Genomic DNA, 21,253 nt, shown 5'->3' on the forward strand with positions numbered 1-21,253 from the left:
TGGCCCAGCACAACCCTCTGCAAGGTGGGAGCAAGAGTCAGCCCACTCTGCCCTGTGAGGCGACGGGCAGGGAAAGAACAGGCTGTTTGGTCTGGTTTGGAGAAGAGGTTTATTCTTGCTTCATGATTTGGCAGTGGGGTGAGTTTGAACAGGCAGAAGGAAGGGAGAAATTGACTAGGAGCTGGGCATCGTGGGTGAGGCAGCTCCATGGACACTGCTGTGGGTCAGTCTAGGGGAGAGGCAGGGAGCAGGGCCAAGCCGGGTGCCCCTACTAGTCGCTGAGCTGGAGGGGCGCACCGTCCAGTGGATGCCACAGCTCCAGCCGGTGGTCACTGTGGCCCAGGCATTCATGCCAGTGCTGCTGGCGCTCCCCACTGGCCTGGCTACTCAGTTGCACCCCGCCTGGGTTGGGGGACAGGTCAGGAGCCATGTGGGAGCCCATTGGGCCCCCCACTCCAGCTACCCCGCATTCCCACTCACCAATGAAGTCGTCGGCTGTGCCCAGGTCATAATCCCATACTGATACCAGCAGCGTCTTCTGGGCCAGCTCCTCCCTTGGGCCTGCATAGAAGAATTCCTGCAGGGAAGAGGGCAGAAAGGCAGGAAGGAGGTGGCCTTGGGTTCTTCAGAACTTCAGAAACAGACTCAGGCAGGTGAATGGCTCAGGTTAGCCAGGACCAGCGCTTTCTGACTGAGGCAGGATGCTGACCTCCCCTTCACCCCCAACGGCCCTGGCCTACCTCGTTGAACTCAGGGTTCAGGGTCTTCTTCCGAACACTGGTCTTGTATTTAGATTTCTTCCCCACATTTGGATGCAGGAAACTGGGAAGGATGGGGTGGGGTTAGGTGTGGCCCTGGAGAGGTTAGCTCCAGAGGGGCTCTAAGGAACCCACCTGCCCACCCCTGTTCACACTCACAGGCGGACAAAGGGGTCCGAGTAGCCATTGGCGTCCATGGGGGCGAGGTGGGCACAGCGCAGCACACCCACCAGCAGCCCGCCGCGCTGAGAACTGTAGCACAGAGACAGCAGGATGCGCCCGCGGTCCTCCCCAGCCGCCTCCACCTCGTCCTGCAGGGATAGGCTGGGGTCAGCCCCCGGGTGGCCCACAGCCGAGCCACCCACCAGTATGGGCCTGGATGTGGGAACAAAACTGGCTGCAGAGATATTGAGGGCCAGTGATTCGATTTCATGATTCAATTTCCAGAAACAGCCACTGGCTTAGTGCCCTGGAAGGGAAATTCCAGGTCAGCTCTACTCTCCAGGGCCTGAGGAGGGGAGGGGCTTGCCCAGGTCACGTGACCAGTCAGTTCAGTGCATCGCTGTCGTGGAGGGGAAGGGAACTGATGTCCCTAAGGGCCACAAACATGCTAGGAACTTCCTAGTGGCCTTCCATTAAGTGCCCATCACCACCCTCCTGTGGGGCAGGTCTCCTGCCTCGGAAGCAGCTCTCAGAGTCTGTTCTCCACCCAAGCACATACAGGTCTCTTCATCTACAAAACTCACCCTCCTCACCCCACCACCCAGGGGACCAGGGTGTCTTTTGCCACACAGCCCCTGGTACTTCCAAGAGGACTCAGGGAGGATGCCTGGAAAGAATATGTTTCTCCCACACTTAACATGGGATTTGATTTGCAGAAAGCTCAACCACCTTGCTTGAATTCAGCTCTCAGTAAGGGAGTGCTCTGTGAGCACCCACCATGCACCACGGGGCTGCTGTGTACAGGTCGGGGGTCTGGAACAGGAAGTGCTTGTCGCAGGTGCCCGCCCCACCTGGTGGGACTCACCAGCCTGGCCCTGATTGAGAGCTGCAGCTGCTATGTGTGGCTCCACTAGGGGCAGGGCAGCAGCACCTGGCCCTTGATCCTGGAGGAGCTGGGGAGGGACCTGCCTCAGCCTCGCAGGTGCTGGGTGCCTGCTGGGCTGCAGGGGTTCTGACCAGGTCTTTGGTTTCCCACTGCAGATCCCTTGCAGTCACTTTCACTGCCTCCCGACAAGGGCCTGTCTAGCCCCAGGAATAGCACCCACACTACCCCAAGGGCAGACCTAGCAGCCGTGGGACCTCACCATGTCCATTCTTTCCTGCACCTTGACCTGCCCTCCAGCTTGGCCAGATTCCACCAGTTTCAGCCTCTGCATCAAGCTGGCCTGTGTCTCTGCTCTTGAGAGCTTTACTTGTGCCAGTGCCCCACTGCTCCTCTGGGTTCCTCTCCTCTCTGCCCAGCCACGAGGGCCTGGCTATTCCCTGGGACCGTGAGTGTGAGAGAGATGGCCTCAGTTTCTCCAGGCCTGCCTGGGCCTAGACCCCTTCCAAGCCCACATCGGCCCCTGCCTGCCACATTTCAGCCTGGGCTGCCCCAGACCTACCTACCCGCCTCCATCCCTGTGTGGGTCCCGCCATCCTACCTACCTCCTCGTACAGAGACATGCCACGTGCTGCATCCAGGCTCTTGGGCCTCTTGGTCTAAAAGAGCAGAGAGCCGGTCACTTTGGCTGGACTGCCTGGCTCCTTCCCTGACCCCCCCTCCCACCCTATGTGCCAGCCCCACTCACCAGCCTCCGCTTCTCCAGACACACATCGAAGCTCCTGGCTCGGTTGGGCACCAGCTTCCTCAGGGGCACCCGCAGCTCCCCAAGTGGAGTCGCCCGCCGCCGTCGCCGCAGCCGTGGGTCCTCACACACGCACAGCCTGATGGCCACCCAGATCAGACCTGGCCAGGCAACACAACCCATCCCCGGGTGGGTCCTGCCCCCTTGTAGCCCAGGCCCAATCCTCACCACAGGGTCTTGCGCTGGGCGTCCTGGAGGGTGAAGCCATGATAGGTGAGTGTCTCCTCCCAGACAGGCCCCCTTGTGCCCCGAACCGTGCGTGTCCGCAGCTGGCTGGCCTGAGGACCGGGCAGGGAGGGTCAGAGCCTTCTCAGGCCCCAGAGCCTCACCCTGGCCCCACTCCCAGACCCACTCCCAGCCCCTCTCCCTGACAGGGCCTCTAGGTGCACATCCCAGCAATGGGGAACTCTCCGCCTGATGTCCAGGGGAGGAGGGGCATGGCAGGCCAGGTGGGTGCCCCAGGCCAAGTGTGCAGCCAAGGGGCAGCAGTGGAGGCCTGCAGCTCCCTCTCACCTTGCTGGCCCCTGGCAGCAGATTGGCTTTGACATAGGTGTCCACGGAGCCTGAGGCTGGTGGCTTGAGGCCCTGGGAAGAGAGAGTGGATGTAGGACAGGCCTGTGGCCCAGGCTAAGGGCCCAGGGATGCCAACCCCATCCTCACCTGGGCACAGTGTGCTGTGCAGTGCAGGGTGCTGTTGTCTGCATCAAAAAGGAGCGTGAACTCGAGGGTGCCAAGGGCAGCTAAGGGCAGGTGGCAGGAAGGGTCAGCTTCTGCCTCAACCCCCACCATGGCACCATGATTCCCACCCTGCCCCTTCCTGGTGGGTAGCGTGGGATGCCCCAGACCCCATCCTGGCTGGGCCCAGTGTCCCCCTTGTCCCCCGCCCCCACTCACTGCTGTCGTCTGAGTCTCCCTCTGGCTCTGGGTCCAGCTGGGGTGCAGAGCAGATGGCGGGGGTCACTGTAGGGTGTGGGTCTGGAGTGTGCAGGGTGGGCTCAGCGAAGGGGTAAAAGTGTGGGAAGTAGTCGGAAATGAGGTGGATGGGCCGGATGGGGCCTGGGCTCACGTCGATAGCCATGTGCTCCTGCATGCTCACCCGCCCTCGGCTCGCTGTCCCCCTGCCAGCCATGGGGGCTTGGACTTGGGGGCGGGACTCAGAGAAGCCAGTGTGGACTGGAGATGTGGGGCATGCACCAGGCCAACCAGACAGGGCGAAGAGGCATCACCGACGGTGCCCAGGGGGGTTCTGGGCAGCAGCTGGGACCTGAGGACAGAGCGCAAGGTCAAGGCTGGTGGGGTGGGGGGCTTGCAGTTAGAGTAAGGCCAGCTGGGCTACTTACCGCTCTGAGAGCTCCTCCACCCGCTCTGGTGCTCTGGTTCCCTGCTGGCGCTGGGTGTGCGCCTGACTTGAGGTGACCCACAAGAGAGCCAGAGCATGGCTGTTGGGGAGGGGAAGGGGCGGGACTCAGGACCCATCTCCAGGCCCAGGAGACTAGCATCTCCCTGTCCCCCCCCACCCAGGGTCCCTTCTCTGGTGTGCGGGCTCAGCCTCCCTCCTCCTCGCCCCCACTTCCTCCCCACCCCAGCCATTCACACACTGTCAGAGTTATTTTTACCTCCATCATGTGGCCCTGCTCCCAGGTGACTGGGAGGGCCAGACTGGAGGGCCAGAGGTGACACAAGGGGTGTGAGGGGCAGAGGGAGGGGGTGTGGGGAGGAGCGGGTAGCTGAGACAGAGGGGGTGCAGGGGAGGGAGCAGTAGGGAGGTGTGTGGGCAGGGGGAGGGGTGCGGGGCACTTGGGGAAGTGTGGAGGGCACACATGCGCATGGGAAGGTGAGATGGGAGGGCTCACAATCTGGTCCCCTTGTGACTCAAGCTTTTTAAAACAGGAATCAGACCACTTCGCCTCTCTCCCCCTTTCCCAGCTTGGAATAAAATCCTCACCTATCACTGAGGCGTGTCCCCTGGGCACCACACAGCGGGCCTGGAGTGGTGGGCCCTTCGCCCCGTGTCCACATTTCTCCTCTTGGTTTCCTTGAACACTCCAAGCTTTGTGCATGTGCTGCTCCTTCTGCTTCCTCTCTTGCCCTTTGACCTGGCCTGCTCCTGCTTACCTTTGGTCCCAAGGTTGCTCTCTGCAGGGAAAAGTGATGGGCTTTTTACCTGTTCAACCTTCCCTCTGTCTCTACCCCGTGGTCTTGTAGGGGCCACCTCTTTCGTACTCAGTCCAGGAGGTTCCCCCTGCTCCCCAGGCCTGTGCCCCAGACCCTGCCAATCAATGAATTCCAAATCTGGCAGCCATGTGACAGGCTCAGGGAAAGGCATGTAACCCAAAGCAGGCCAATAAAGTACCATTCTGGGATAGACTGGCCCAGAAAGAGAAACTCCATTTTCTGTTGATGGGACACTGGTACCGTGCTGTCCTAGAGCTGTGGCCCTCTCCTCACCTCTCATCCCTGTGGAGTAGAGGATGCTCCTGAGAGTGAGGCAAATACAGCAGAAAGCACAGAAAGAGAAAGAGCACCCCTAAGCTCCTGGATCCAGCTATGCCTGAAGTTAGTCTATCTCTGGAGTTTGTAATTACCATTCCTCTTTTGGCAAAGTCAGCTAGTGAGTGGACTTGTCTTGCCTAATACTGCCCAGTCCACCATGTCAAGGTCCAGACTGCCTACTCCTTCAACTCTCTCATAGAACCCTGGCCTGCATGACCGATATACAATTATATTATTATCTGTGAGTAATTAATGTGCAGTCACATGATTATGTATGACCTGGTCTAAGGTCTCCCTCAGTCTGAGCACCCCCAGAAGGCAGAGTAGGATCTGGATGGTGCATAGATGTGGCCGCAGCACAGCACCTGGGACATGGTGCGAGGTCAGCATGTTAGAGCTTTGCAGTAACAGGGTCAGGGACGTGGGACAGGGTCAGCCCAGCAAGGAAGAGGGAACAGGTACAGTGGCTAGGAGTTTGGGCTCTGGAGTCAGCGAGGGCCTGGTTCAAATCCCAAATTGAGGTGATCTTGGGTAAGGTGTCTGCCCTGCCTAAGCCCCAGCCAGGGACAGAGCTGGCCCCACCTCACAGGGCTGTGGTGAGGGTGAAATAAGAGAAAAGACACCAGGCACCTAGCACACAGTACGTGCTCACAGCAGGTGCCCACTGCTGTGGGTGACAGTGTAATTATCCAGAGGCACTCTAGTCAGGAGGCCAGATGTTTCAGGGTGTCTCCCCAAGGTCAGGGTACCAGTGCAGAAGACGCAGTTGCCATGGAGGTGGTAAAGTCTCTTTATTCAGTCCTGGAGTGGAGCTGGCCCCACAGGGCAAAGGCAGAGGTTGATCAGGGCCAGACCTTCAGCCCTTGGGAAGCTCAGGGCCAGCCAGGCGAGGCTGGTAGGTGCCAGGTGCCAGCAGCTGCAGGGCTAATTCGGTGATGACGGCTGTGAGCCCCCAAATACGGTGTGGCCCATGCAGGAAGACGGGCAGTGTGTAGCGGAAGTGGCCACCATGGCAGAAGTGGGTATAGCCCTGGTTCTGCGCCTGCAGCAGGTGGGCCAGGGGCAGTGCAAACACTTCATCCACCTGTGGGCAGGAGGCAGTGAGAAGGTAGACAGAGCACTGGCTACTGCAGCTCCCCACCCAGCATTCCGCTACTCACCTCCTCAGGGTTGGGCCTGAGGCTCTGGAGATCCAGCGGGCCCACACCAGCAAGCACTGGCACCACAGAGGCCTTTGGCTGAGGCAGGAGGAGGGCAGGCAGTCAGGGGAGGCGTGGCCTCAGTGGGGCTTTGGGGCTGGGAAGGGGACCTGAAAGGAAGACTTTAGAGGCCTTCAGTGCAGGCCAGGTCCACCTGGCCCCTGCCCTTGGGCTTGCTCAGCCATGCTGACTGACTCAGTTTCCCAAAATCCACTAGATGCATTCAGGCCTCTGGGCCTTTGCAGACTGGTCCCTCTACTCAGGACAACCTTCCCTTACTTTCATTACCCTAAAATCTCCCAATTGTCATTCAGTCCCTGCCTACCCTTCAAAGCATTCCCTAACTTTTATCCACCAAGCTGAGCAGAGCTGGCTCACCTGCAGGCATGTGGGGGTGGGCTACCTCCAACCCAGGACCTGAGCCTCAGTAGGCCCTGTGAAAGGGGGTAAAATACCCCGACCCCTTCCCGACGAGTTGTGTGAGGACGGAACACAACTGCCAGGCAGGTGTCTGGGGCTCCACCGCACTGCGAGACTGCTGGAGCCCATGACCACTCTCCTTGTCCCCAGGGTCCCTGCTTCTAGCCTAGGGCAAGCACAGTCGGTGCATGGGGTAAGGGCTGGTGGTGGCCTCAGGGCCTGGTGGGCTTACCTGGTCCTGCAAGGGCCGCAGGACACCCCACACATGCTCCTCAGGCACCACAAGGCCCAGCTCCTCACGAGTCTCCCTCAGGGCTGTCTGAACCACATCCCGGTCAGTGGGATCACACTTGCCACCTGGGAAACTGAACAGGCACAGGGAGCCTGGTTCTGGTTCTTGGGCTGTTGAGGCCATGGAGGGGTGGTGGTGGCAGCTGTGGCAGAGGGCTAATGACCCACCTAAATAACGTCTGTCTCTGCCCCTAGTTTGCAGAGAGGGCTGGGCAAGCCACATGACCTCGCCAAGCTCAGTTTACCTCCCTGAGCAACGAGGGTAAGGGAGACGGGCCCTGGGGCTCAGACACACAAACTCTGCTTATGGTGGCCTTGGTGGAGCTGGCATTAACACTATGATGTCCCCAGTTGCCGCCGGGGGAGGGGCCAGAGCGGGACACGCAGCATCCCAGCTCCGAGTGCTTCCTGGGCTCTGGACCCGAATCTCTCGAGTCACCATAAGAGGGCGCGGTCCTGCCTTTTTAGAAGTGGGACACAGATCTGAGAGGTGTCCCCGTCAGAAGTGGCGCGGGACGCACATCGAAGGATCCGCGCAGCGCCCGGGCAGGAGCTCCTGCGGCACCAGGTTCGGGGCGGAGGGACGCGGGTCGCTGACTCCTGGCCGCAGTCCGCGGACGGAGGGGCTCTCCCCGGACCCAGTCTACCGAGGCGGCCATGGAGGCTCAGAGAGGCTTGGTGCCTTGCCCACGACCCTGCAGTCGCCGGGGTTCAAAGGGCTCCTCCAAAAGGGAGAGGATTTCCCGGCCGGTGTACCTGACGTCACCCTTGTGCCTCCCGGCCAGACGGCTGGACCGCAGCGTGTAGAGCAACGCCGGAACCCCGCGCACCGAGCACAGCGGCACGAGTACGGCGGCCGCCGCGGGCCGAGCGCGGAGCCGGGCCGTGGCCCCCGCCAGCAGCCGTCGGCAGCGCCGCTCGCCCTCCGCCGACAGGCAGTCGGGCAGCATGTCCGGCCCAGCACGGCCAGGACAACGAGGGAACCGGGCCGCGCGAAAGAAGGGGCAGTGCGCACACTCCCAGGTCTCCCCGGGACCTGGGCGGGGGCCGCGGGAGGAGTCGCCCCGCCCCGTGGTGGCTTCCCAGCGGCGCCGGCCACGCCCACAGACCCCGACCTAGTAAAGGGGGCGGGCCCGGCAGGAGCGAGTGATGGGGCGGGGCCGGAAGAGGCCTGAGCTTCGGGCAGAGGGGCTGGCCTAGGTGGTTCGAAGTGTGTCACCGAGCACCTAGAGCAGCTGGGGTCGTGCATGGCCCGGCAACCCGGCCCTGCCGTCCGCGGGGTTCGGGAGTCGGGGTGTCTGGTCGTTGAGGCCCCGCCGGGCCCCGTGTTCCTTCTCGCCCGAGGTATACGGGACCTCAAAGGAAGTGCGTCAGATGTTCGGAGTCGGCGTTTAGTGGGGGTCTACGAGACCCCACCAGGTGGCCGAGCCGCCCTGGGAGTCCCTTGCCCTCCCCACGCTCCAGGCATTCTCCCTTGGTTCCTCTGGGTGGTGCGCGCCGCTCCCTCTCGCCCCAAGGGACTCACTTCAGCCCCAGGCCTTCGCCTTGCTTTTCCCACCTCCAGGAGCTCATTTTTTTTCCGCCTCTGCAGTTTCTACTCCCATAGGTGTTGGTTCAAATGTCGCTTTCTCTAGGAGCTCTCCTGCCTTGAGTCTTGATTGAATTCTCAGACTACCCCCCCCACCTCCACCTTGACCCTTGGAGTCACTGCCTATGGTGCTCTGCACCTCTTTGTCAGACTCTGATCCCTCCAAGCACCAGGCGACCCTCGCTTTGGGCATAACATCTAAACGTGGAATGGCAGGTGTCCCATGCTTTGCTTCCACTTTGAGCAGGTGCCTCCCTGAGCTGTAGTGGTGGTCCTCATCGGGGCACACAGGCAGAGAGCAGGAACACAGCCTCCCTCACAGCCCTGCCACTCAGCTTGTATCCCCACATTGACTATCACTCTGTGCTCCCAGGGATCCCAACAGCACTGGGCATAGCTTTGAGATAGCTGCATGCCACACTCGGGTGTGGGCATTCCTGAGTCCCTCCACCTTGACCTCTGAGGACAGAAGTGCTCTGACCACTCATGCCAAATGATTTAATGTTGGGGGGAAAAGAGAGGTAAAGCAGGGCTTGGAAGAGTCACCCCCAAGGCAGAAGGGGGCAGGTTGTGAGGTAGGGGGCCTAGTTCCAAGCCTGGCACCAGCTCAGCCTTGTTGTGACTTTGGGCAGGTAGCTTCCCTCTCTGGGTTTCCACCTGCCCTGCTCTCTCCATGTGAGGGGAAGGGGGTCTCTGCAGAGGTGAGTCTGGGGTCCAGGGTAAGAGGACTCTGTTCACAGGGCCCCCACCATTACTGTGGGTCCTGGCCAGCCCCTGGGCACACAGCGGTGGAGGGGAGGAGCCCCAGCCCAGCTGGGAGGGGCACCCCCTGACCCCTGTCATCCTGAATATTGGGGATGGGGTATGGTGTTGGCCGGGCCCTTGGGATTCGGAGGCGGCTTGAGGCTCCAGGGTACAGGCCCTGGTAGGTGAGGGGCCGGTAGATGGCTGGGGCCAGGAGAGCCTCAGGGGGAGCCAGCAGCTGATGGTGGAGCCTGGCAGGGGTCCTGGAGGTGAAGGCTGGAGCTTTGTTGGGGTCTGAGGGAGGAAATGGTCTGAGTGGACCCCAGACCTCCTCTCACACCCTCAGCCTGCCTGTCCCCTTTCCTGCTCCTCCCATCCCAAGTTGCCCACCTCTTAGCCTTTGCTCTTTCTCTTCTATCTGCCAGAAATTTCTTCCCCACCTTCTCCCTCTGTCCAAACCCTTCCCAGTCCTCCAAGCCCCAGCTTGGGAACCACCTCCTCCAGGAAGCCTACGTGACCCTCCTTCCCTCTGCTCTCAGCACCTTATCCCTGCCCTGGTCTTTCTGCTCTGGGTCCCACATTGTCTCCAAAATCTCTGCCTCCCTGTCTCTGTTCACACAGATGCCCAGTGAGCTTGCTGAACATGCTGAAACCCCTTCCTGGAGGCCTGGTGGCCCTGTCCCCTCACTTCCTGCCCACAGTGCAGGCTCTCATCCCACTGTGCCTGTGGCCTGGGGGCTGACCTTTCTCCTGCTCTGGGGAGCCCTTCAGCAGGCAAGGGCTGAGGCTGCTGCGACTCTGGGTTGGGACGCTGAGCAGGGGCCTTGGAGATACAGTCCTGAAGGTATGGCAAGCGGGAATGGGGGCAGGGGTCAAGGTGGAGAACCTAGGCCAAGGGTCATGGTCAGAGTCAGACAGTGGGATCTCAGGACAAGCCAGTGGATGAGACCCTGAAAGAGGGTCAGGAGCCAAAGCCTTAAGAGATGCCTGGGGTGAGGGGATGGGTTAGGGCAGGTGGGCAGGGTTGGCCGGGGCCAGACAGTACCAGGAGTCCGGGTCACTCTCCCTAAAGCCCTTGGCAAAAGGGTTGCTGGCGATTTTCAGCTGAGTGATCTGCAGGGCAGAAACTGTAGTTATGAGCCAGCTCTGAGCTGGGGAAAGGCTGTGGGGCCCCAGGCTCAGCCACCCTCTCCTCCCAGGACCCCCCAATCTGGAGGAACCACAGAGCCGGTGAGCGTGAAGGCAGAGGAATGACTGTGGACAGATACCCACTGAGTCCCAGGGAGGGAGGGGAGGGCAGGGGTCTGTGTGCAGGAGGGGCCTAAGAGCCTGGGGCCTTAGTCTCCCCGCTGTGAAATGGGCTGGCAGCTGCCTCATGAGCTGTGGCCTGACCCACCCGATGGTTCTGATATGCTGTCACGGCCGTGAACTGGGTCTCCGTGAAGACGAAGGACTTAAAGTTCTCCTGGGCGTAGCGCTCACTGTCTTTGCGTGGGTCCACGAAGACCACGTGGAAGCGGGGCTGGTAGCGGTGCATAGAGTTGAGGATGATCTGTGGGGGGTGCGGAAGTGGGTTGCAGGGGTGGGGCGCAGCCACAAACCCTCACTGAGGCTGAAGCCCTTTTCCCCAGGGAAAAAGGCAGCCCTGAGCCCGCAGCCCATCTTGAAATGGTGGTGCCGGGTCTGGGCTTGAGAGACTGCAGTTCTTTGTCAAAGGCCCCTTTGTGTCTGAGCATCCTTGCTGCTTGGCCTTCCCTCATTCCCACGTCCCAGCTGTCACAGAATTATCCGGGACCTGACCACCTCTCCCACCCACTGCCTCCACCCCTCCCAGCCACCATCATCTTTCTCCTGGGTTTCCTCAGCTGCCTCCTGGCTGTGCTCCTCGCCTCCGCCGGGTGCCTCTGCCCGTTCCCCACATAGCAGCCCCAGTGAGCAGCTCAGAACCCTCCTGTGACTCCTGCCCCATACAGAGTAAAGACCAAAATCCTCTCTGGAGCCAACTGGCCCTGCAGATCAGCCCTGGCCACCCCTAGGATCCCTTTCCCGCCTACTGCCCCTCCGTGGTCCACTCCAGCCACACAGGAGCCTCTTCGAAGCTCCCAAAGTCCCCAACATTCTCTAGCCTAAGGGCCTTTGCACTTGGTGTTCCCTCTGCCTGCAACAGCTCCCCCTTCTATACGCATGGGCTCCTTCCTCCACTTCCTTCGGATCTCTCTTCAGATATCCCTTGAGCCCCGTGAACTGAACAGCCACCTCCGTCTCAGCCCCCCTCTCTGTTTCCTTTTTCTCCTGGCATTTATCACCACCTGAGACATCTGGATTCTTATCATCTGCTCCCTACCCCAGGAGGGGAGTCCCGTGAGGGCAGGGGTCTTTGTCCGTTTGACAGAGTGTCAGCAGTGCTGTGTTCCTACCTGTCTGGGCAGTCCCCTCTGCTCTCCAGCCCCTGGCCAGGTGAACTTGGCCCCCAGCCTTGGCATCAGACTCAGGCAGGGGTGCTGGGAACTAAGGCCATCAGGCACCAAAGGCCTTCGGGCTTCATCACAATCAGGCCCCAGTGTCCCCTGCCCTGGCCCAACCCCTCCCCACTGTGGCCCGGGCCTCACGTGGCCGTTGTCGTCCAGCAGGTTGTTGGTCAGCTTGAGCTTGTCAAAGGACACAATCTGGCGCATCCACTGTGCACCCTTGGCCGGTGAGTCGGGGTGGAAGTGCACGCGACCAGGCGTGGCTGGGTCTGCCTTGCCTGCCACCAGCCAGGCTGAGCTGTGGAAGGCGTACCTGGGGACAGAGCAAGATGGCGAGGGCGCCCCAACTGCACCCCACGACATCTCATCTGCTGCTGCCCCTATGTAGAGCCAAGACTGATGAGGCGACAGGGCCGTCCTTGTCCCCATCACTGCCCAGGCACCAACTCCATCTGCACATGGGGAACCGGAGGCTCCAAGAATGCTGTGCAGCCCTGGGTTCCCCATGGCTCCACCCGCTGCCCAGGGCTAACCCACCCTGCCTGCCCAGGCTCACCCGCTGCCTACTTCAGACTGGGGCTGCCCTGATCTGCCCACCATCAGGCTCCCCACTGCTGCCCCAGGATAGGCCTCCCTGACACTGCTCTGCCTGGCCCCTGCCTCCCCCAGGTGCAGGTAGGGGTCTACCTTCCCATCTCAGCACTTGAGGTCTGAGCTGCATCCCCTGGCCAGCCCCCAGACCTGTATCTCTTGTCGTCCAGAGGCACAAAATCCATGAGCAGCGCATAGTCAGCCAGAGTGTCCATGCCCAGAATCTTCACCTGGAAGGTGGGGAACATCCTCCTGCAGGAGGGGGCGCTCAGCTGCCAGAATCTGGCTCCACCCTGGCCCCTGCCCCCACCACACACACCCCCTCTACTCATACCTGCCTGCCTTGGTGACTATCATCTCTGTGCCCAGCTGGTTGAACTCCTCCCACAAAGCCTTCATCTCCAGCCGAACCGTCACGCTCGACACATGTGGATTCTTGGGGCCCTGCCCAATGGGCTCAGCCACAGCCTGGACCCCTGCAGAGCCGGTGGAAGAGTCTGATGGTAACAGGAAGTCCAGCTGGGGCTCCCAGCTGGGGCTAATCGTGGGCAGGGTGTAGGTCTCCGAGGGGGCAAATACCCTGAGGCCAGCAGAGAGGAAAGCTGGGGAGAGAGGATAGAATGTGGGCTCTTGTTCACCTCACCCACCCCCACTCCACCCAGCCAGCCTTCATCTTTCAGGCTGCACCTAGAAGCTTCTTCCTCCAGGAAGCCCTCCCTGACTGCCAGGCCTGTGTTCCCACAGGATGCCCAACTCAGCATTACTTTATGAGGTAAATGCTCGCTTAAAGCTCAGGGAGGCCAGAGACAGAGACTGTCTGGCTCCCCAGGGAATCTTTGAGCCATCAAGAGGCCATGTGGACTTGAGCAAATTGTTTTACCTCCCTTAGCCTCAGTTTCCACATCTGTCACAGGGGTTCTTAATATCTGCCTTACAGGGCTGATGTGAGGATTTGTGAGGACACACAGCAGCCCTGGCACACAGTAGGCCCTGCATAAAGGACATCTGTTATGGATGAGGGGACATGTGGGGTCATAGGGTTGGGGGTGGGGGTGTTTCTCAGCTCTGTGGGGACCCGGCTGCCTGGTGCAGCTTAAGAACACTGAGCTGATAGGGATCCCCAAATTACCACGACTCTCACCCACCTCTGACCCCGAGAACCCGCCCAAATCCTGCCTCCAGAAGCAAGTTCTAACAGCTTTCTGCTCTGGCCTCCTCATTTTTTTTCTAAAGAGCCCATCTTTTGATCTGCAATCCTGGCACAAGCCTTGCCCAAAAACTGCTGCACTCTAACTTTCTGATTAAAAAGAAATCCTTCCTACAATGAAATACTATTTTATACTCTCAAGGATGCCTATTACCAAAAACAAAACAATAATGAAAACAAAAAACGAAAATTTACAAGTGTTGGCGAGGATGTGGAGACATTGGAACCTTTGTGCTTTGCTGGTGGAATATAAAATGGTGTAGCTGCTGTGGAAAAGGCTGGCTGTTCCTCAGAACATTAAAGATAGAAATACCATGTGATCCACCAATTCCATTTTTAAGTATATACCCAAAGAATCAAGAGCAAGGACCTGAACAGATCTGTGTACCTGTGTTCATAGCAGCATTGTTCACAATAGCTAAAATGTAGAATGACCCCAAATGTCCATTGCTGAATGAATGGATGAGCAGAATGTGTCTATACAGACAATGAAATATTATTATCCAGCCTTTAAAAGGAAGGAAATTGTGGCACAGGCTACAATACGGATGAACCTTGAGGATGTTATGCTAAGTGAAACAAGCCAGTCACAAAAGGACAAATATATGATTCCACTCATAGGAGGTACCCAGAGTAGTCAAATTCATAGAAAGTAGGATGGTGGGGGCCAGGGGCACGGGGAGGGGGAATGGAGATTTAATGTTTAAAGGGGACAGAGTTTCAGTTTTACAAGATGCAAAAAGTTCTGGAGATGGATGGTGGTGATGATTGCACAACAATATGAATGTGCTTAAAGCCACTGAACACTTAAAGATGGTTAAAATGGTTATTTTTATGTTATGTGTATTTTAATACAATTAAAAATTGGGGGGGCAGAGGGAGATAATTAGGCTTATTTATTTATTTTTAGAGGAGATACTGAGGATTGAGCCCAGGACCTCATGCATGCTAAGCTGTACCCTCCCCCCTTAAAAATTTTAAACTAGAATAAGCATCCTGAAAACCAGAGCATTAGTTTTAGCAGCACCATAAGAGGCAGAAGACCTGGTAAAACCATGAGATCCCCTGGGCAGAGGCAGAATGTTGGCACTGGAGCAATGGATGGACAGACAGCCGGGTGGAGGGAGACTCCTGGAATGGTGGAACGTGTAATGTGCTCCCAGGCGGGCAGCAGCTGGCTAGAGCCAGTGCATAGTGGGTACCTGGTGAGAGTGGGGCCCAAGGCCCGTGGCCCCTCCCATCCTTAGCAGCCCTAAAAGCCACGTTGAGAAGTGGCACCTCACTAAAGCCCCTGGAGTCTAGAGGTGGGTGTGTTTCACTGAGAGAGGAGGGACCATCTCAGGTTTAAATCCCCCAGAGGGGCATGAAGGGCGGATAAGCTGGTGTCCCCCACCATCTGGACCGGCCATCAAATGGGCAACTGCCCATCACTCAGCTGTCCCGCGGAGGCAGGTACATCATTCAGGTAAACGATGCCAGCCCCCGGGGTCCACGGTGGTGGGTCCCAAGGGGGAGAGGCTCATATGCTTTGCTGGGCCTGGGGACTTCGCAGGCTGCTCACTGGCTCCCAAGTCTTCTATGAGCCCATGCCCTGCCCATCCCGGTCCACAGGCAGCCCCTCAGCACCCTCAGGAACTCTGGGGAGGAGCCTGTCCTCTGCCCAGTTCCTTGAGAAGCCAGCACCTCTTGGGTTCAGGAGTTGACAGTTTCCCTCAGGCACAGAGTGAGGTCTGCAGAGGAAGTTACCCAGCCCCTGACTTTGATACACAGGGGTGAGGCCCAGAGAGGGGCGGGGACAGGCCCAAGGTCGCCCACGCCTGAGAAGGCCTTCACCTCCCAGAATGGCTCTGTTCCCCTCCCTGTCAGCACCCCCATGGTTACACTTGAGTGACCGGCAGCCCCTTGACTCCGCCCTGGCAGGATCTGAGGCCTCAGCCTGGGGTGCCCCTGCCCCATCCTCTTGCCCAGGGCCTGAGTCCAGTGGGGTTTCCTTGGTCCCCATGCTCAGTCCCTGCCCTGCCCCACTCACTCGGAGTCCACGCCTGGGGCCACCTTAGTTGTTCACGCCTTACCTGCCATGGGGACAGCCTGGACTTCCAGCTCCTGGAGAAGCGCTGCTCAGCTGGAGCCCCTGCCTGCCAGGACAGGGATCAGCCTCTCCTGCTCTCCTGGTCCATTCGGCTGTCCAGCTCAGCTCTCAGGCCTTCACTCAGTCCCCAGTCTCCTGGCAGGACTGTCCTTCCCTCCTCGATCACCCAGGTCTTGGTTCTCCACTGGAGCCAGGCACCCTGGTTCTGAGGGCCCCTTCTCCAAGCCACACAGAGTGGATTGTGCGAGGCTGCTGGCTCGGCTTGTCCAGCTCCAGGCACGATGCTGTGCGGGAGGAGGGCAGGTGGGAAGGCTCTGACGTGGCAAAGCCTCCATTCCCCCTCCCGGTCTCCCTCCTGGCTTCCTCCCTTCCCCAGCTAGGAGCCCCCCCAGCCATTCCTGATCAATGAGCCCAGGCGCAGGGCGGGGGCCCATCTTGAGGATGGGCTGGGCGATCCACAGGGGCCCAGGCCTGGCTGACTGGAGGGGCTGCGGCTGACAAGGCTTCAAGGAGGGGGTGCGGGCTGCAGCAGTAGCAGGAGAAAGGAGAGCTGAATGATCAAGGCAGTGCCCTCTCACCAGGACCCAGACCCCTGACCTGAGTGGTGTGGAATCATGGGGAAACTTGAGCAGGAAAGGCAAGGGGGCAACAGCCACAAGTACAAGCAGAGGTGGAGCCCCTGGGCTGGGTGGCAGGAAGCCGTCCTCCAGACAGCTTGGCCTGATGAACTGTGCAACGCTAGCAGGTCCCTAGTAGTCCCCATGCCTCAGTTTCCCCAACTGAACTAACTGCATAATTGCTTCTGCCTGGGATGGGCTGGCCCAGCCTGGGGAGCAATAAGCTGTCTGCATCCTGGTTGACAGTGCCTACATAGTCCCCACGGGGTAGGGGGCTGGCCCAGGTCAGAGGTCCCTGGGACATGTCTGCTCTGCCTGCAGGTCTGTCTGTTCTGTTCAGCCCGACCAGGCCCCTCCCCAGGTTGCCCTTGCTTGTTTGGCGCTGGGTATTCAGGGAACACACAGATCACTGATCAGGAAGGCAGAGGTGAGGGATCCCACAAAGCTAGTTGCTGCCATATGGCCCAAGGAGGGTCATCGGGCTACATCCCCAGGTAGCCTACTCCAGGAGGGAGCACTGCAGCCTAGCCCCCGGGTGGGAGCTCCAGGCGAGAGCAGGCCAGGCTGGACTGGGCATGCTCTACTGGGGTCCCCAAAGTCAGCTGGACCCCCTACACCTCCTCCAGAGTCTGGCACTGGGGAAATGGGGTTGGCAGAGGCCCATACCTAAGAGGGGGCACAGAGTGACACTCCAGCCCCTCCCAGAGCTGTATATCAGGGGCAGACCTCTCCCCCTTCAGCTAGGGGAGGCCTGCTGCTTCAGTCCCCTGGGCCCGAGATTCCTGCCTGCCCAGCTGGGAGGAATCCCGCAGGGAGAGTGTGGACCAACCCCCAGCACAGACCCACGCCCAGCTGTGGGAGGAAGGTGATGCCAGCTCTGGGGTTTGCTGTTGGGCAAGACGGGGGGCAGTTCTCTGCGCTTGTGATGGAAGGTCCCATTGGCTCCCAGGGGCCACCCAGTGAGGTGTGGCCAGGCTATCCTGTCCCAGGATCCACAGTGGGGCAGGCGGGAAATGGGAGAGATGATGGAGAACTGGGGGGATCCGCACCGGTCCTGGTGGCTCCTCCTCAGCCAGGACTCCCAGGGGCCCAGGGTTCTATTGGCTTCTGGTGTGTGTGTGTGTGTGTGTGTGTGTGTGCGCGCGCGCATGTGCACACGTGTGCTTGAACATGCCATTGGTCTGTGTGATGAGAACCCTCCCATGTGTACATAAGTACACTGACATCACTGACATTCCAACCCACATGCACACACAAACTCAAGGCCGGATGACCCGCCACCACTCATGTGCACATATGCACAAGCTCCTGTGTGCACAGAAACACAGGCTTTCTCTTACATGCACACACACACCACAAGAACCATGCACAGAGGCATACCTCCCTCTACAGCCTCCTCCCCAGCTGGCTTGCCCTTCCTGCCGGAGGCGCCTGCTGGCCCCCTGCCCCCTCATCCATCTTGCCTGCCAGCCTGTCCCTCGTGCCCCCATATCCTTCACACCTTCTCATCTTGCTGCTCAATAGCAGGAGGCAGTGTGGCAGCCGTGGCCACAGGGAGATGGATGGGCCAGGCGGGTGTGTAGAGGGGCCAGGGAGTGATGCCTGGAGAGGACGGAGCTCTGGGACCCACCAGCCCCAGTGTCAGGCAGAAGTGATGCTGCCAGGCTCCAGTGGGTGTGGAAAGTGTGAGGCTGAGTCCAGGTCCTGACTCGCCCTGTCCAGTTCAGCTGTGCCATGGACACCCTGCAGAGAGTGCCTGGATTGGGACTGAGGGGATCCCAGCAGTAGATCCTGTGCCCACTCCCTCCCTGACACTGACGTGCAGTGTCCTGGTGATGAAGGAGTCTCAGCCTCCCTGGTAGAACTCCCGCCTACCCTACCTGTACCCCCTACTTGTGTCCCTGTGCCTGGAGGGGCTGTCCTGGGTGGGGAGAGCCTTGGGGAGCTGTACTTTTTCCTGGCCTTGACTGCCCCTGAGCCCTCATAGGCATTGAGCTCATTACACACCTGGAAATGCACATTTGGGCTGTGCACTCAGCCACATGTGGATCCCCCAGAGTGCCCAAGGTACTGAGGCTCTCAGAAACACATGTATGTACAGACACTCACAGCCACATAGAGCACCTAGGCATGGACATCCACACACGTGTGCACATACTTCTGCCCTCCCAGATCGACTCTCTGGCCCTGGAAATGTAGTGGAGTTGGAACCCTCCTCTGGGTCATGGTCTCCTCTGGAAGCCCCTCTGCTGGCCCTAGGACCGTCTTTCTCCAAGCCCTGCTCCCTCCCCCCAGCACACACCACCGGATCTTCCTCCTGGGCACTGATGAAAAAGCGTGGGCACATAGACAGCCACGACTCGCCCCGGGACACAGCATGTCCAAGACCACCCTGAGCCAGACCTGCCCTAGATCTGAGGTTGAGGTGGGAAGCCCCATAAAAAGACCAGCAGGACCACCCCCCCACCCCCCCACCCCCCCCCCCACCCCCGGCAGGGCCACTACTCTCCTGACAGCACCATCCGGTTCCCTGGCCCAGAGGCTCTATCTTTTTTTGCCTCTGGAAGGGCTTACTTCTAGGAAAGTGGAACTTATCCGTAAAATTCTATTGGTTCCCTGAGCTAACTCCTCATTGGTTATTTCCTTCACTCCTGATTGGTTATTTCTCTAACTTCTGATTGGTCCGTTTGTAGTACTTTATTTGCATGGAGCTCACGCCTGATTGTTTCTCTCCCTCCTGATTGGTCCATTTCTACAAAGCTTGTTCCTAATTAGTCAACTTTTGTTATACCTTATTTGCATAGGATGTTGCAAACTGTAAACTGGCAGCCTATAAAAGCCTGTGTAAATCTACACAGGGGGTCCAGAGTTTGGAGTGTTAACTTATCTGGGCCTGCTGGCATAATAAATCTGAGTTCTCCAACTCTCCCGAGTGCTGTTTGGTCTCTCGCTGGGATCCAGGTTGCTGTCACAACTGAGCTGTAACACGTTTTTCTACAACAAGGTCACAGAAGGGCCATGAAGGACAGGACACAAACTGTGGTGTCCCCTTCACCATAATGTTGTTACCAGTAATATAACACATCAAAATAAAATATGTAGCTATAATAAGAGCAAAAAAAAAAAAAAAAGTCCAACCAAATTCTGATTTTCCTCACCATTGTTATTTGGTCCTTTAAAAAGGACCAGATTTTTGAAATACCTTAATCTTCCTACTGTTTCTCTCTCTTGTGTGCCCATGCTTTGCTGTGCCCTCGGCTGGGGGTTCTGCTTGCCCTGGGAATGAGACCATGGCTGCCTCTCTCAGGGAGGGACACGGCTGACAAAGGAAGGAGGTGGAGGTGCCTGAGACAGAAACCCATACCTGCAGAGGTTCCGCATTACTTGGTCACCCAGGTGGCGGGGAGTGGGGGGCTGGCTGGGGCCTGAGTTCCACTGACAGAAAAGGACCCTACCGGCCCACAAAGACTCGTCACGAAGGAGAGAGCTCTGGGTGGTCACTGGCTCCGGAGCAGAGCTTTGGGGTGGGTGGGGGAGGGCTGGTGCCAACAGAGCAGGTGACACTCTCTGAAGCTCCTCCCACCTCTGAAGGCCAGTTGAGGGGCTTGGGGAACAGTTACTAGGCAGGCTAGGGCTGAGGAGCCCAGGATTGCTGGACACAAAGGCCACCGGAGGGCATGGATGTTGCTCAACAGCGACCCCATGTGGCAGAAAATAGAGCAGCAGCTGGTGGGCTGCCCGTTCTTCCCAACCTCCTTCTTGCTAGGTTTAGAAGCAGGATTACCCAATTCCTGTAACATGAGGAAGGGGAGGTCTGGAGGGGATGATGCTGGACTCCCTGCTAACATGCATAGGGATGCTCGTGGAATTAACTGGAAAATAAGGAGAGAGCTGCGTATTTGCACCAACAAGCAGGCGAATTTGGTAGTACCTGTTCCATATCCCCTCCTGCCCTCCGCAGGCTCTGTGAGGATCTCTGTGGCCCCAAGTCCTAGGCCTGCGTGTGGGGTTCCCGGGGAGCCAAGATGGGCGAGGCATAGGGGAGGCCAATCTCCTGTCCTGCTCCTGATTCTGAGGTGCTGGTGACCCTGAGGGAGGCACCTGTGATCCCTCCCTCTGGGCCTTAGTTTTCTCTGACACCCCCAAGGCTGTTACTCTGGAATCTTCCCCCATAACACACACACCTGCAGCTGAGGACCTGCCAAGTCCTTGGCCTCGGTGCAAGGGAAGTCCACACTGCTCACAGTTCTATGCGTTTCCATCTCACAGGCAGGAAAGGCCGTGCCTGTGCAGGAGGCTGAGTGTGTGAGCCCGTCCCTCCGGGCCCAGGGCGAAGTGCGCCGTAGGGAGCCTGCCTCCTTGGTCCCTGGGCCAGGCCCTCTCCTCTCTGGGCCTCAATTTCCCAGCAAGTCCCCGGGGGTCTCACTATGGTTGAACAGCTCGATAAAGTCCAGAGCTGCGGCCACCAAGGCCCTCAACCGGGGGAAAATGTCGGTGCTCAGCTGGGCCAGGCCCACCTCCAAGGCTGAATATCGAGCGGGGACGCCGCAGAGAGGGGGCGCTCCAGACCTCCGGCCCCGACCCCGCCCATCTCCTGGCCCCGCCCTTCCAAGACCCGACCCGCCCACTTCTCTTAAGGTTCCCACTCACCTAGTCAGTTCTTGGCCACAGTAACTCTCCTCCCGGGCCTGTAACTCTCCTCCCGGGCCTGTAACTCTCCTCCCCCGGTCTACCCAGCAGGGCGGCTCAGGCTCCGCGGCTGGGGGCGGGAGGGGCGGGTCAGGGCCCCAGGCCTACGTGGGAGGGGAAGCTAAGGAGGGGTGAAGGGTGAGACCATGAGGGAGCACCCGCCTCCCGCTGCCCTCCTGTGGGGAGGGGGAAGAGAGAAGGACCACAGGGCCTGGAGTATCTGCAGGTGGCAGGCCCCGGCTACTGAAG

At 59.2% G+C, this 21,253-nt stretch overlaps 3 protein-coding genes across 8 annotated transcripts; all 3 read right to left on the bottom strand.

The window, feature by feature from the left end:
* Positions 1-90: 90 nt before the first annotated feature.
* On the bottom strand, positions 91-5,865 carry LOC102525805 (double C2-like domain-containing protein gamma). Of its 5 annotated transcripts, none has more exons than XM_072970434.1 (12): positions 5,732-5,865; positions 4,554-4,744; positions 3,949-4,047; positions 3,503-3,872; positions 3,269-3,348; positions 3,122-3,193; positions 2,777-2,886; positions 2,552-2,687; positions 2,409-2,462; positions 918-1,069; positions 741-822; positions 91-577 (listed from the first exon to the last, which is right to left on the bottom strand). In XM_072970434.1, exons 4-12 carry the CDS (start codon positions 3,735-3,737, stop codon positions 272-274), a joined length of 1,227 nt encoding a protein of 408 aa, XP_072826535.1. In that variant the 5' UTR covers positions 3,738-3,872; positions 3,949-4,047; positions 4,554-4,744; positions 5,732-5,865; the 3' UTR covers positions 91-271. The 5 variants fall into 5 exon arrangements, with proteins under 5 accessions (XP_072826535.1, XP_072826533.1, XP_072826532.1 ...); XM_072970432.1 differs by having other exon boundaries at positions 4,554-5,065; positions 5,732-5,826; XM_072970431.1 differs by having other exon boundaries at positions 4,962-5,749.
* An 8-nt stretch (positions 5,866-5,873) lies between these two features.
* On the bottom strand, positions 5,874-8,067 carry NUDT8 (nudix hydrolase 8). Its single transcript, XM_031690975.2, has 4 exons — positions 7,768-8,067; positions 6,953-7,085; positions 6,262-6,339; positions 5,874-6,185 (listed from the first exon to the last, which is right to left on the bottom strand). The coding sequence occupies exons 1-4, from the start codon at positions 7,959-7,961 to the stop codon at positions 5,958-5,960; spliced, it is 633 nt and encodes a 210-aa protein (XP_031546835.1). The 5' UTR covers positions 7,962-8,067; the 3' UTR covers positions 5,874-5,957.
* Positions 8,068-9,039: 972 nt separating this feature from the next.
* Positions 9,040-21,047, bottom strand: TBX10 (T-box transcription factor 10). 2 transcript variants are annotated; one of them, XM_072970437.1, is made up of 9 exons: positions 20,966-21,047; positions 15,682-15,982; positions 12,737-13,004; positions 12,553-12,654; positions 11,953-12,124; positions 10,740-10,895; positions 10,389-10,456; positions 10,087-10,181; positions 9,040-9,637 (listed from the first exon to the last, which is right to left on the bottom strand). In XM_072970437.1, exons 2-9 carry the CDS (start codon positions 15,686-15,688, stop codon positions 9,351-9,353), a joined length of 1,155 nt encoding a protein of 384 aa, XP_072826538.1. In that variant the 5' UTR covers positions 15,689-15,982; positions 20,966-21,047; the 3' UTR covers positions 9,040-9,350. The 2 variants fall into 2 exon arrangements, with proteins under 2 accessions (XP_072826538.1, XP_072826539.1); XM_072970438.1 differs by lacking the exon at positions 15,682-15,982 and having other exon boundaries at positions 9,097-9,637; positions 12,499-12,654; positions 12,737-12,878; positions 20,966-21,018.
* Positions 21,048-21,253: the final 206 nt, after the last annotated feature.

This window comes from Vicugna pacos, chromosome 10 (assembly GCF_048564905.1).
Source record: "Vicugna pacos chromosome 10, VicPac4, whole genome shotgun sequence".
Taxonomy (NCBI): Eukaryota; Metazoa; Chordata; class Mammalia; order Artiodactyla; family Camelidae; genus Vicugna; species Vicugna pacos.

Excerpts from the sequence above, each read along its gene's own strand:
- LOC102525805 (XM_072970434.1), bottom strand. The coding sequence starts at position 3,737 with ATGGCTGGCAGGGGGACAGCGAGCCGAGGGCGGGTGAGCATGCAGGAG. Across the intron at positions 3,349-3,502 it reads GGGAGACTCAGACGACAGCA|CTGCCCTTGGCACCCTCGAG; the intron begins GTGAGTGGGGGC and ends ACCTGCCCTTAG. Across the intron at positions 3,194-3,268 it reads GCACAGCACACTGTGCCCAG|GGCCTCAAGCCACCAGCCTC; the intron begins GTGAGGATGGGG and ends CTCTCTTCCCAG.
- NUDT8 (XM_031690975.2), bottom strand. The coding sequence starts at position 7,961 with ATGCTGCCCGACTGCCTGTCGGCGGAGGGCGAGCGGCGCTGCCGACGG. Across the intron at positions 7,086-7,767 it reads AGGCACAAGGGTGACGTCAG|TTTCCCAGGTGGCAAGTGTG; the intron begins GTACACCGGCCG and ends GTGCCTGTTCAG. Across the intron at positions 6,340-6,952 it reads TGCGGCCCTTGCAGGACCAG|CCAAAGGCCTCTGTGGTGCC; the intron begins GTAAGCCCACCA and ends CTCCTGCCTCAG.
- TBX10 (XM_072970437.1), bottom strand. Across the intron at positions 12,125-12,552 it reads CTGGACGACAAGAGATACAG|GTACGCCTTCCACAGCTCAG; the intron begins GTCTGGGGGCTG and ends CTCTGTCCCCAG. Across the intron at positions 10,182-10,388 it reads GAGAGTGACCCGGACTCCTG|GACTGTATCTCCAAGGCCCC; the intron begins GTACTGTCTGGC and ends CCATACCTTCAG.